The sequence below is a fragment of the Oratosquilla oratoria genome, chromosome 26 (assembly GCF_046742065.1).
Source record: "Oratosquilla oratoria isolate Oo_2021 chromosome 26, ASM4674206v1, whole genome shotgun sequence".
Classification (NCBI taxonomy): domain Eukaryota; kingdom Metazoa; phylum Arthropoda; class Malacostraca; order Stomatopoda; family Squillidae; genus Oratosquilla; species Oratosquilla oratoria.
Window position 1 is genome coordinate 16223747 of NC_134802.1, and position 14924 is coordinate 16238670.

A 14924-nucleotide genomic window follows, 5' to 3' on the forward strand; every position below is an offset into this window, starting at 1 on the left:
ACGTCTGTCAATAGGTAACGGTTCGATCAGTTGTACCACTCCCCCCACCCCCACCCCGTCCCCGGCGTCGACCTGGGCGAGTATGTGGGGAGAAAGGTGGACTCAACAGCAACGCCTACTCTCCGTAAGTAAAGAAATCTCAGGGTAAACACAGACACAACAGTGCTTAATATCCATTGATACTCAGTGGTGTACTTTACTTACACAACACTTCCGAAGTCACGTAATCGCTCTCTGTTTTCAGAGTCTTGCCTTCGTAGAAAAGAGAAAGAACACTACACATTTAGCTGTGCCTGCATCTAGATCACAGTTAACACAAAAGACACTCGTATCAAGTCTTCGACTTGGTTAAAACCAGTACACATCAACACTGCCCGCCTTCTGTATCCTCTTTTAGCGCCTTAAGAAAATTCGTGTCTAGACCGTCTTCTCCGTAGGTGCTTCTGCTCTTCCTCTTTCTCTCCTTCCCTGACGTGTCTGATTCTCGTATAACTTACCGTCAAGCGCCCTCATCATGAAAACCAACTTTCAAGTGGTTTTTGTGAGAGGCAACTCACGCCCGGATGGCATCTCGCTCGTGGACGATGCCAACCAATTGAGCGGTGTGATAGGCAGTGCTCCTGTGCGCTTTGCCCAGACGGAAGGGGCAAATGTCCTGTTCCACTTGATGGATCAGGATAGTCTCGATGCCTGCTTCGAGAAGAGGACTGTGATCAAGCTGGAGAAGCTGGGTTTCTCTCCCCGTAGGGTCACACCCACCTACGCTCATGTCAGAGCGTCCATGTACGTGGGTAGGATGGTCCTTGACAAGCTCGGGGATAAGGAAGCCATTCTGAGTGACCTAAGGGAGAGGAACTCGGATGTTGACTTTGTCGATGTCTTCCGGCCTCCGGGCACTGATTTCGTCAGAATTTCTCTAAAATCTAGGTCCGACCTTGAGAAGATTCTCAGGGTAGGACTCAAGATTAGTTTCTTATATCTGCCCCCATCGTCTATTAGAGAGTTTAAGAACCTCAAGGTCAGGCAATGCCTGATATGTTACTCCCTGAAACATGAATCCCGATCCTGTCCTCAACCCAATCTGACTAGGTGCTCCAAGTGTGCTACCGACGGACATCGGTATAGAGAATGCGAGGCAGCGAGACTCAGGTGTCTCCTATGTGGGGGAACCCACAGCGCCATCTCCAATTCCTGCCCGGAAAGGAGAAAGGCGGCTGACACAGCGCAGCCTGCTCAACCGGTGGCTAGGTCAGCTCCCAACACCCGCCCCAACCTGCGCATCCCTCTAATCCTCGTCCTAAAACCAAAACCCCCTCCTCCTCCTCCTCCTCCTCCTCCTCCACCTCCTCCTCCACCTCCTCCTCCTCCTCCTCCCCCTCCTCCTCCACCCCCTCCTCCTCCACCCCCTCCCCCTCCTCCCCATCCCAAGGCAAAATCCCTCAACCCCCCACCCCCAAACCCAGAACCCACCCAGGTGTAAAGAGGAGGGCTAGCTCCCCTGCTGCCGCCCCAGACCAGGAGCCTTCTTGCGCCCCCAAGGAGCAGCGGACGCAGAGGACGAAGTCCAAGCGTTCTCGCCAGGATGCGAGCAGGCCCTCCACCTGTACCGGAATCCCTAGCATGGTTGCATCAATTATCGGCAGCACCCTGGAAAGGGAAGCAGCTGGTAATCTCCAGTGTCCGTCTGGAGACGAAAGGTGCAACCAGGCGAGGGATGCTCAAGTACTTGCTCTGAGTATTGTCTATTCCGCAATGCTCATGTCCAAGAGCAAGGAGCAGGTGCAGGAAGTGCTGTCCACAGCACTCACTCACCTGGGCTTACCTGCCTTCCCCATTCCACCTCACGTCCTAGAGGCTATTCCCTTTGGTCCCAACAACCCATCCTATCCTCACCCAGCCCCTACCCCTCCCACCACCGCTCCCTCTGTTTCCACACCCTCCACACCCCCTCCCTCTGATTCCTCCTCCTCCACCTCCTCCTCCTCCTCCACCTCCTCCTCCTCCTCCTCCACCTCCTCCTCCTCCACCTCCACCTCCTCCTCCTCCACCTGCCCCAAGAAGGCTGCGCAAGAACCTAACCCCAGGCAATCACGCCCCAAGTCCAGGGCATCCAGACATGAATCCTACCAACGTAACAACCGCTCACGCTCCCCAATCCTAAGCCCCCGCTCCTCCTCGTCAGGGGCAAACAAATCCTCCTCCGGGCTCCCGCGCCGCGTGGCCATACCACGAGCCAGCTCGACTGGGAGGCCTAAGTTGAACCTGACGAAACTCACAAAGGAGACGCTGCGGGACATAATCCCCTTCACCAGCACTATTCCAGACACTGTCCAGTCTAGCGATAGTGCATCCTCCTCCTCCTCCTCCTCCGACAGCGAAGTGCTTACCCTCCAAGCCCCTAAGGCTAACTAAGCTTCCTCTTAAAACTCCCTCCAGCTAGTAGGACTCACTAAAGACAACTATTCCTATCTTTTTATTTTCCTACAGACATTCTTCCCCTCCCACAAAACCCGATCCCGCGCAAGCGAGGTGGTCTTTCCTTGGAATCCAGAATCCAGACAGTGTGTGTGTGAGCGGCAATAATAAAGTCGCTTTCTCTCTAACTGGCATTGGTGAAAGAGTCGCACAATAGTGGGTTATACGCAGTTAGTGGTCACGTATTGTGCCGCCAAATCATCACTTGACCATAATCATGCCAAATATGTCAACGAGCGTAAGGACCAAAGGAGACGCACGAGTCTGTAAGTCAATATTGGTTTAGTATTGTAATCTTTCTATATACGAACTTCGAGATATGATTGTACAGTATACCTGATGTCAATATGTGATGTTATTTCTAAATACGAGTTTCGATATATGACTGTATACCTGATGTCAATATGTTATGTGGGAGTTATGACAACGTACTTGTTGGTACTTATGTATATTTGTAATTTATACAAATTTATTATAATAAAGCATTCTTTCTAGAATGACCTGCAGCCAGCGTCAACTCAGAACTTCGTTTTAATCCCTGCGTACCCTAAGGAGCACTACAGTCATTAGACTCAAGTCACCGTCATGGAACAGGCCAAGGTGGTGAGACGAGAGAGTAAGGCAGCGGTCACACGTCACCTAGGAGCCTTGTGCCGGCTAATCGCTGAAGAAAATGTAGCCGGCATCGCGGACAAACTGGACCGTGTCCGTACATTCTTCACAGAATTCGAATCGTCATACGACGCTTACCAAGCATTCCTGGGCGACGATGAAGATGAATTAGAGGCCAGTGAAGCATGGTACAAGGAAGCGGAGAAGGAGTACATCAAGGTGGTAACGAATCCTCGAGCGTTCGTTAAGGTAAGGACTCAAACTGAAACTCCGTGTGCGAAGCCCCGCGTAGACAATGAAAGTGAACAGTCAGATATCTCACCGGCCGAACTAGTCGGGATCTTGAATATACCCAAATTTGAGTTGGGCGTGTTTGAAAGGGAGCCTCTTGAGTACGAGTTGTTTATTACAGTGTTCGACGAACTCATAGACAGTAGAGTAGGGTAGAAGCCCAAAGGGAATGGAAAATAGAGTGTACTTGGAAAAACAGTGTAGAATATAGCATTGTAGAACAATATGCCAGTATAGGACAAAATATAATTTTAGGATATAATGTCGGTAGTGGACGAAATGTTACATTAGGATGTAATGTCAAAGAACAAAATGTCACGATGGGATGTAATGACAGTGGAGGAAAAAATATTACGGTGGGATGTAATGATAGTGGAGGACAAAATATCACGATAGGATGTAATGATACTGGAGGAGAAAATATCACGGTAGGATATTATGTCAGTGGAGGACAAAAAATAAAAGATATAATTTTAGGAAGGGATGCCGGATAGAATGTCAATGAAGGCCAAAATCTCACGATGGGATGTAATGACAGTGGAAGACAAAAGGTCACGATGGGATGTAATTATAGTGGATGAAAAATATCACGGTAGGATATAATGTCACTGGAGGACAAAATATAATTTTAGGAAGGGATGCCGGACATAATGTTAATGAACGACGAGAGGCCGGTGTGAATCACGGTGACGTACAGGGGTAAAGTGTACAAAAGAGATCGGATGACCGTGATCGACCAGATGTCCGTGATGGGGGAAATGTTAATTTTGATGGGAGAAATATTAATGAGGCATTGAATGTCAATGAAGGACCAAATAATAATATAGAGCAAGGCATAAATAAAAAACAAAATGATAATGTAAGACATGATATTGAAACTCAAAATGTGTCAAAAAGAAATAATCACGAGTTTCTTAAAACCATGTACTTTAATGCTCGTAGTATTAGGAAAAAAATCAAGAAATAGAGGCGTATGTCAAAAGCGAAAATCTCGACATGATAGGAATAACTGAGACATGGTTAAATGGTACAGAGTTCGAAGCTGAATCTAATATTGCGGGATTTAAACACTTTCATCAGGATAGAAACCACAAGAAAGGTGGGGGTGTTCTGTTGTACGTTAAAAACAATGTTCATGCTTGTGTTTTAGAGAAAGTGAAACAGGATGCATATGATAGTTTGTAGGTTGAGTTAACCCAAACAAATGGACAAAAAATGAATGTAGGTGTAATATATAGGCCAAAGACATTATCACTAGCAGACGACAAACTGTTATTTCAAGAACTGTCTAGTTCTGCAACCAGGATTTATTGATAATGGGTGATTTCAATTTTACTGACATTGATTGGATGACCCTTGAACATGGCCATATAGGTAGTCGCTTGATTGATTTTCTTGGTGACAATTACTTAATTCAGCATGTAAAAGAGCCCACAAGATATGGAAACTTACTCGATCTATTGATCACTAGCCGCGAAAGCATGGTAACCTATGTAGAAGTCGGTGAAACTGTTGCAAATAGCGATCACAACTTAGATTCAAACTCCTAAATTTTTTTAGAATAGATACTTGTGTTTCTAAAATACCCGATTTCAGTAAAGCTCAGTTCATAGGACTACGCCAGGAGCTTCAGCTTATAGATTGGGAGGCAAAATTAAACGAAAGACCTGTAGATCAGATGTGGGAAATATTTCAAAATACGCTCACTAAGATGATTCATACTTACATTCCTTTTAAGGACAGTCGTCCCCCAAATCAGGCTCGCCCAAAGTGGCTCGACAAAGAAACTGAAAAAAGTATTGATAAAAAGATACAGACTTATAAGAAATATAAGTGCTCGGGTGCATCTAATGACTATGAAAGTTATGTATCAATACAGAGAGATTTAAAAAAGACAATAAAAAAGAAAAGAAAACGACAATACGAAATGAACATCGCTGATAAATCCAAAGATAATCCTAAAGAATTCTATAGTTACATTAGAGATAAAAAGGTTATTAGGAATCACATTGGTCCACTATTATCTGCTGACGGTAAACTTGAATATTCAAATGAAGGAATGTGTAATACATTAAACAATTATTTTAGCTCGGTATTCGTAAACGAAACACCTCAAAGTGAACTCCAAACTGAAACCTGTGAAAAGTCTAGGGTAAACTTACTCACTACGGTAAATATAACAAAAGAAAAAAATTAAAAGGTGTATAGATAAACTCAAAGTTAATAAAACACCAGGGCCTGACGGTTGGCATCCAAGAATCTTAAAGGAAATGAAAAAATGAGATTGTTGTTCCATTAGAAATTATTTTCAAGAAATCCATCATTTCCGGAGATGTCCCAAGAGAATGGAAGCTAGCTAACATTACTCCCATATTCAAAAAAGGTGACAAAAAGAAACCAAATAACTATAGGCCTATAAGTTTGACTTCAATCGTAGGAAAAATAATGGAAACTATCATCAGAGATGCTATCGAACATCATTTAGAAAATAACCGTTTGATAAATGATAGTCAGCATAGTTTCAGACGGAAACGTTCTTGCGTGACTAACATATTCGAATTCTACAACACAGTTATCTCGAATTATGACAAAAGAAACAATATAGATTTAATATATCCAGAATTTGCAAAAGCTTTTGATACCGTCCCCCACGAAAGACTACTTACTAAATTTGCTTCGCACGGAATAAGTGGTAGCCTTTTAAGTTGGACTAGTAATTAGTTGAAGGATCGAAAGCAGAGAGTTGTTTTAAATGGAAAAACTTCTAGATGGAAAAATGTTACAAGTGGAGCTCCTCAGGGTTCCGTTCTTGGGCCACTTCTATTCATAGTATATATAAATGATATAGACCATGGACTAAAATCTACCGTTTCCAAATTTGCTGATGATACAAAATATGTTCGGAATGGCAAATGATCACTCAAACCAATTAGATATTCAATAAGATTTAGATAAATTACAGCAATGGTCTGAAAAGTGGCTAATGAAATTTAACACAAGTAAATGCAAGTTAATGCACATAGGTAAAAATAACAGTGAGTACGATTACAAATTATTTGGAAATTCGTTAACAAAAGTGGATAGTGAAAAATATCTCGGCGTAATTATCGTAATGATCTCAAATCATCCAAGCAGTGTATTTCAGCCTCTGAGAAAGCAAATAAGATTCTAGGACTGATTGCGCGATCTTTTGATTTCAAAAGTCCATCACTCATTAACAAGCTATATAAATCGTTAGTTCGTCCACATTTGGAATATGCTGTTTCCGTATGGTCACCGAATCTCATTAAAGACATTGGCAGACTGGAAAAAGTACAACGGCGAGCCACAAAACTGATTCCAAATATCAAAAATAAAACATACAAAAATCGACTAAAACATATGAATCTGTTTTCCCTAAAATTGCGTAGACCCAGAGGTGACTTGATACAGGTCTTAAAAATTCTAAAGGGAATTAACAACATCAAAAGTGAAAACAATTTCACATTGAATGAGAATCAGACAAGAAACAATGGTCTCAAACTGTCTGGAAATAGATTCAATTTGGAAGTAGGTAGAAACAACTTACCAACCGTGTGGTTGATGAATGGAATAAACTTCCTGCACAGGTAGTGCAATGTAGTTCTGTTCGAAGCTTTGAGAATAATTTAAATAAGCACCTATGCAAGATGCTGTAATGATTAATTTATTTTGTATTATTTGTTTTTGTTTTGTTATCATTTGTCTGTTTGGTTTTCATTTATTATTAGTTATATGTCAATTTATCATTATTTACTATTTACCTGTATGTTTATTATGTAACTATACCTATGCATTTATTTATATTTTTATTTGTTACTTACATTATTATAGTTTTTATTTATCAATTTATTATTATTATGATTTTTTTTCGCATCCGAGCTAGATATGGACCAAAAGGTCTCATGTCGGCATGCTCCGCCTTTGTAATCCTTTGTGAGTGACCCTCAGGTCAAATTGACCCGTCTATTACAATATACCAAGGGGTCGGCGAAAGCTGCTATAAAAAATTGTGCACTAGTTGGGATAGCGCCGGTTACGCACAAGCACGCGCCATATCAAAACGCAGGCTCGGTCATGATAGCTTATCACGCCAGACAGTCATTCAAGTGTTCTTTGGTTAGTTTTGACCAGGTCAATGTTGTCTAAATTGGTTGAAAGCGGGCACGAGCTTAGGACATGGTCAATGTTCTGTTCAGTTTCTCCGCACTCGCAGGATGGGTCGGTTTTGAGGCCCCATTTAACCAGATTGTCACCAGTTCTGGCGACTCTGGATCTTGCTCTATTTAGTGTGGACCATTCGCGTCTTGGTAGCAGTGCCCCATCTGAGAGCTCTTCACTGGGTCCTTGCACTGTACTGTTACGGAGAGTTGTGCTGTCAGACTCCTTCCACTGTTGTATTCTGTAATTGTGGGGCAACATACCAGGTAGTATCTCCTCCACGGTGGCAAAGCTCGGCAATTCTCACCTTGTACCTCAACAAATTGTTAATGATTTGAAAAATGGTAAATTGGTGTCTAAGTCTCAAGAGTTGAGGCAATTGGGAGATGACTTGACAATGGCAGTGGCAACTTTTGGAAAATTAGAATTATATGAAAGGTTTAACACTCAACAATGTATTTTAGATATTTTACAGAGGTGTCAGGGATTCATTCGTAACAAATGGAAGCAGAAGGCTTTAAGTCACAAACGAGAAACCGATACATACCCATATCTCAGTCAATTCGCTGAGTTCATTAATGTCATGGATGATGAGGCATGTGACCCGGTTTATGGGCTGTTATCCACAGGAAAGGGTCAAAATGTGAAGAGCACAAGTTGTAATGTAGCAGCATCTGAGTCTAAATACCCCGTCAAGTTAGGACGTGCCGGTAGCACATGTGTAATGTGCGGGGGGAAGAACACAGACTGTTCTACTATGAGGAATTTAAAGGCATGAAGCCTGAAAGTCGTTTGGAAATCGTAAAAAGACACAAGCTTTAATTGCTTGCTAGGTGGGCACGGGGTCAGCAAATGCTTCAAGCAATACATTTGTTCCGTTCCTGGATGTGGTCTAAAGGATACGAAATTCATCCACGTCCCGGCAAAGGACTCTCAGAGTATTAGGGGTGTAGTTGAAAATTCAGTGTCAAGAATCAAGTGTGGTCATGAATGGTTATGTCAATAATGCTCGATCGAAGATTTATCTACCCATTTTACCAGTTATTGTAGATAAACTTGAAGTCACGGCGTTGTTGGATAGTGGATCAGACACTACTTTCGTCACGGAAAGGGTGGCCCACAAGTTAGGTCTGAAGGAAGACTTTAAGGAGTACACTATGAGTACTTTAGGGGGGACCAGGGAAACTCAATCAAAGGTAGTATCCCTTAGCCTTACGTCACTGGATGGTAGACGAAAGGCCAGCGTTACAAATGTCATGGTCGTTCCGAGAGTACCTATTAGCAACCTTTGATAAATTCCCCTACTTAAAGGGCATACCATTGAGCACTAGTCAAGTATCTGAGCCAGACGTTTTGATAGGGATGGACAACGCTTGGCTCCTAAAACCACTGGAGGTCAGAGGGGGTTCAGGTGAGAGCAAGCACCAACCTTATACCACGAGGACTTACTTTGGATGGTCGGTGAATGGCCCAATTAGTGCAGGGAAGTCTCGTAATGCCGGCTCGTGCTTTGCGAGCTCAATCGAAGCGGATGTTGAACGCTTGTGGATGATGGAAAATGAATGTGAAGGTAGGGCGCCATCTCAGAACGACCAGAAGGTTATCGACCTTTGGGATAAAGAAACACGATACGAAGATAGGCATTATGTACTGCTGATACCTTGTCGAGGTGAACCAAACTTGCCCAATAATCGTGACGTTGCCGAGAGACGATTAAGGAGTTTGAACCAAAGGTTGGTGAAATCCAGAATATTGAATGTATACTCTGAGAATATTTCAGATTGGGTTCCCGAGGTTGATTTAAAGAGAGATGATGGTATTGTGTGGTACCTCCCGCAGCATGCTGTTACGAGTGAAACCAAACCAGGTAAGGTAAGAGTCGTACTCGACTGTGCTGCTCAAAAGAATGGAGTCAGTCTGAACAGTCAGTGCCTACAGGGCCCAGATCTGAATAATAAGTTGGTTCACGTGTTACTCCGCTTTCGCCAACATCAGTACGCCATCACGGCCGACATTGAGGCCATGTATCACCAGGTCAAAATTCCCATTAGCGACAGAGACGCTTTAAGGTTTCTATGGTATGTTGATGATGAAATAAAAGGGTTAAGAATGACCTCACATCCCTTTGGCGGAATATGGTGCGCTAGTAGTAGCACCTACGCTTTGCGGAAAACTGTTGAAGGCATGCAACCTCGTGAGGAAATAAAAGACAGGTTATTCCGGTAATTTTACGTTGACGATATGTTGAAGTCCGTAGCGTCACCCGAAGAGAAAATTAAGGTAAGTGAAGAAACAAGGAGTGTCCTCATAATTAATAACGTCAAATTGCTAGAAAGCATTAGTGAACAAGACAGGGCTAAGGAAGCAAAGGAATTGACATCAAATATGCATAGCAAAGTGCTTGGGATTAAATGGGACGTCGAGAACGACTGTTTTTTTTCGTTAGCAAGGGTGTTCAAACACAGAATGTGACTAGACGGGTTAATCTGAGCCAACTTGCTTCGACTTACGATCCTTTAGGTTTAATTTTGCCAATTATTGTTCCTGCCAAGATCTTGTTCCAGGAGGCCACTAGGCTTAAGATATCTTGGGACGAAATTATTCCTAGATCTTTGTGTCAGAAGTGGTTGAAATTGATAGCTTCACTAAATGAAATCTCGAGACTTCGCTTCCCTAGGTGTGTTTTGCCATTAGAATTGAATTGTTGTACTTCAGAGTTACACCACTTTTGTGATGCAAGTGAGGTTGCCTTTGGTGCTTGCACTTATATCAGGACGATCAATCAAGATGGGAAGGTGCATGTAGCTCTGCTATCCAGTAAAGCCAGAGTAGCTCCAATCAGAGGAATTACTATACCAAGATTGGAAGTTTCGGCCGCCGTTGAAGCAGCCAAATTAGATGCTGTTGTAAGAAGAGAGTTGGATATCCCCTTGCTCAAATCTAACTTCTGGTCTGACAGTACTATAGTTCTGGCATATATACAGAACGAGACAAGAAGGTTCAGGACCTTCGTAGCGAATCATGTTACACTCATTAGACAGGTTTCAGAGGCTCAGTGGCATCATGTTAGTGGTGAAGACAATTCAGCAGACCTATTATCTCGGGGATGCTTTGTAGACAATTTGCCGGTTTCTTGGTTCAATGGTCCTCCCTTCTTATCAAATTACAAGTGTGCATGGCCAGCGCAAGATAATCTTGTAGGGCGCCTTCAAGATGAAGACCCGGAGGTGAGGCGTGACATACACCCCACGGGTATCGTACAAACCTGTCAGTCGGGCATCACCCAATACCCAATCGATACGTTGATTGAACATTATTCAAGCTTTTACAAATTAAAGAAGGGTGCTGGTTGGTGGTTAAGGCTAATTCAATTCCTTAAGGTGACGAAGACTCCGCCGATTTCACCACTTGAGGTCCATGAACTAAAGCACGCAGAAAATTTAATTGTCAAGCATGTTCGAGGGCGTGCTTATTTTCATGAAATCAAGAACATTAAAGCAGGGAAAACTGTGTTAAAGCCCAGTTCAATATATAAGCTGTCTCCTATTATCATAGATGGTCTGTTAGTAGTTGGTGTAGACTCAAGCATGCAGCCTTGACTGAGCGAGCCATCGGGTTGTCTACGTTAATTGTACGGGATTGCCATGATTCCTCTTATGTAGGGGTAGAATGAACACTCAGTCAGGTGCGTAAGAAATTCTGGATCATACGGGACAGAAAACTGGTGAAGCGCGTCAAAATGGATTGCATAGTTTGTAAGAGATTATACGGGGCCCCCATGAACCAAAGAATGTCTGACCTCCCTCCTGAGAGGTGTGAAACAGGCGGGGCTGCCTTTAGGTACGTAGGAGTAGACCTGTTTGGACCCTTCCATGTTAAAGTCGGAAGATCAGAAATGAAGCGTTACGGGTGTCTGTACACGTGTTTTACTATGAGAGCTATTCACATTGAGAAGCTTGATAGCTTGTAAACTGACGCATTTATCAACGGTTTCGTACGCTTCACAGTGAGGCGAGGTTATCCCAGTAAGGTGTGGTCAGACAAGGGTACTAACCTAGTAGGAGCAAGGGCTGAACTAGCACGCAGTGTACGAGATCTTGACCTATCCTTGATCGTAAGGGAAACACGTCGACGTGACGTTGAGTGGTCGTTCAACCCGCTTTCCGTGTCACACCACGGAGGCGTCTGGGAACGCATGATTAGGTCTGTACACAAAATACTGTTCGCTTTGGTCATCAAAAGCCCCAGGATGGTTGCTGATGTTTTGCAAACCCTCTTCTGCGAAGCGGAAATTATAGTCAATAGTCGGCCCCCTCACCAAATGCAGTGATGATGCAAGTGATGAGAGTCCGCTGACTCCCAATCATCTGTTACTCCTCCAAGGAATCTCCCCGCTATCTTGGGGAGTTTTTCACGATGCCGATCCTTACCGCAATCATTGGCGTCACGTACAACATCTAGTTAAACAATTTTGGAAAAGATATGTTAGTGAATACCTAGTGGAATTGCAAAGAAGGCAGAAATGGAACTCGGAAAGCCCGAATCTTTCAGTCGGGGATTTAGTGCTTGTCATGAATGAAAACTCGCCCCGTGGTTCTTGGCCGCTAGGGAGAGTCCAAGAAGTGTGAGTGAGCAAGGATGGATTGGTCCGTAATCGTAAGATTCAAGGTGGGGAAGTGTTACGTCCATAGACGTAAAATTGTATTATTACTTTTGTTGTGAAAAAAAATCAGAGGTGGAAAAAGCAATTTGTACGTTGTACATCTGTCAATAGATAACGGTACAATCATTTGTACCACTTCCCCCTCGTCCCCGGCGTCAACTTGGGCGAGTGTGTGGGGGGAAAGGTGGACAGTGTGTGTGTGAGCGGCAATGATAAAGTCGCTTTCTCTCTAACTGGCATTGGTGAAAGAGTCGCCCAATAGTGGGTTATACGCAGTTAGAGGGAGGGACAAGTCACGTATTGTGCCGCCAAATCATCACTTGACCATAGTCATGCCAAATACGTCAACGAGCGCAGGGACCAAAGGAGACACACGAGTCTGTAAGTCAATATTGGTTTAGTATTGTGATATTTCTATATACGAACTTCGAGATATAATTGTATACCTGATGCCAATATGTGATGTTATTTCTATATACGAATTTCGATATATGATTGTATACCTGATGTCAATATGTGATGTGGGAGTTATGACAACGTATTTGTTGGTACTTATGTATATTTGTAGTTTATGCAAATTTATTAAAATAAAGCATTCTTTCTAGAATGACCTGCAGCCAGCGTCAGATCAGAACTTCGTTTTAATACCTGCGTACCCTAAGGAACACCACAATAATAATACATACATATACCAAGGCTTTTCCCCCTTACAAGGGAGGTATCCAAAAAGAAAAAAAAGGCATAAAATCACTTCCACCCATTCCATCCCTAAATACACTCCACTCCTCTCTACCCTCCCTCCCATCTTAGCACCTCCTGGATGACGGGTCAACCCTGCACCTTGTCCACTCCCCTGGGTCAGAGGCAGTGTCACAAGGCACAGCACATCCACAGCAAGGCCGCTTCATTAAATCGGCGACCCCCCCCCTCTCCGTCCCCCTCTGCATAAAAGGAGAAGACGGGGAGAAATCCCTTCGGGCTGCGTCAAATTTTGCTCACACATACTACCTCACCCCCCATCCCCCACCCATTCCACCTCGTGCATCACAACATCATCCATATACAACCACTCTCCATTCACCCCTGTCTTCTGTCCTCTCCCGTCCTTCCTCAACAGACATTCCCCTCTTCCCCAAAGCCCCCTTCACTCCATCCACCCATCTCATCCAAGGACGTCCCCTCATGTTCACTCCCTCCACATCTGCCTTCCATACCTCTTTTACTAGTCTTTCTTAACTCATTCTTTCCATGTGTCCAAACTATCCTAATACTCTTTCATCAACCCTATCTCCAAACTCCCTTTCTACCCCTGTTCTCCTCCTCACCTCCTCATTTTTCAATTTATCTAGCCTAGTAACCCTCATCATACTTCTCAGACACCTCATATCAAACACATTCAAACTCCTCCTCTCTTCCTCTCTTATGTTCCATGTTTCTGCTCCATACAGTGCTGTTGGCACAATCACTCCTTCATACAGTCTCCTCTTAGCATCCATTCCCAAATGTCTATTCCTCATTACACTTTTTAATCCAACAAGGCATTTACTCACTTCTCTCAATCTACATTCTACCTCCACCTTCACTCCACCTTTTCCTGCCACATTTGCACCCAAGTATCCAAAACTATCCACTTCCTCCAATTACTCTCCCTTAATGCTCACTTCTAGTCTGCTGCCACTTTCACCCCTTGTATATCTCATCACCTTACTTTTGCTCACATCTATCTTCAGCTTTTTTCTTTCACACACTCTGTCACCAACTTCCTCAATCCCTCCCCCGATCCTGCCACAAGCGCAGTGTCGTCCGCAAACAACAGCTGGCTCACCTCCCACTTTTCTCCATTTTCTTTAACCATCTTCAATCCCTGACTCACCATCCCTGCATTTACCTCTCGCACCACCCCATCCATGTACAAATTGAACAGCCAGGGCGACATAACGCATCCCTGACGAAGTCCCATCTTTACCTCGAACTACTCACTCTCTCCATTTCTAATCCTGACAAATGCTCTACTACTCTCGTAAAAAACTCTTGACAGCTCTTAACAGCTTTCCTCCTATCCCATATATCTGTAGTACCTCCCACAGTGCCTTCCTGTCTACCCTGTCGTAAGCCTTTTCCAGATCCATAAAAGCCCAAAAAACATTCTTCCCCTTTCCTATAGCTTTTTCACATATCTGTCTTACCAGAAATATCTGATCTACACAACCTCTACCCGTCCTAAATCCACACTGTTCCTCACCAATTACTCCCTCTGTTCCTCTTCTAATCCTCTCAACCAAGATCCTCCCATAAGCCTTCCCAACTACACTTAACAAGCTAATCCCTCTGAAACTACTACACTCACACTTGTCCCCTTTTCCCTTGTAAAGCGGAACTATACAGGCACTCATCCAGTCTTCCGGCACTCTACCCTCTCTCCAGCAAACATTAAATAACCTCACCAGCCAATCCACCATCACTGTACCTCCTTTTTTTAGACATTCTGCATGGCATCCATCCAACCCAGGTGTCTTACCTACTTTCACCATCTTAACAACTGCCTTCACTTCTTACTTCCTTATTTCTCCTCCTTTTTCCTCACTCATCACTCTCATTTTCTCAGCGTTTCCCACTGCAACTATCTTTCCCTCCCTATCCTCCTTCACATTTAGCAACTCCCTAAGATATTCTGCCCATTTTCCCCCTACTGCCTTCTCTTCCA

General features: G+C 43.7%; 3 protein-coding genes across 3 annotated transcripts; all 3 read left to right on the forward strand.

Annotated features, from left to right (window-relative positions):
* The first annotated feature begins 2614 nt into the window (after positions 1-2614).
* Positions 2615-4149, forward strand: LOC143039190 (uncharacterized). Its single transcript, XM_076209047.1, has 2 exons — positions 2615-2741; positions 2971-4149. The coding sequence occupies exon 2, from the start codon at positions 3061-3063 to the stop codon at positions 3532-3534; it is 474 nt and encodes a 157-aa protein (XP_076065162.1). The 5' UTR covers positions 2615-2741; positions 2971-3060; the 3' UTR covers positions 3535-4149.
* Positions 4150-9798: 5649 nt separating this feature from the next.
* On the forward strand, positions 9799-11156 carry LOC143039287 (uncharacterized). The gene is made up of 2 exons (XM_076209161.1): positions 9799-9837; positions 10110-11156. The coding sequence occupies exons 1-2, from the start codon at positions 9799-9801 to the stop codon at positions 11154-11156; spliced, it is 1086 nt and encodes a 361-aa protein (XP_076065276.1).
* A 140-nt stretch (positions 11157-11296) lies between these two features.
* Positions 11297-11887, forward strand: LOC143039288 (uncharacterized). The gene is made up of 2 exons (XM_076209162.1): positions 11297-11468; positions 11565-11887. Exons 1-2 carry the CDS (start codon positions 11297-11299, stop codon positions 11885-11887), a joined length of 495 nt encoding a protein of 164 aa, XP_076065277.1.
* Positions 11888-14924: the final 3037 nt, after the last annotated feature.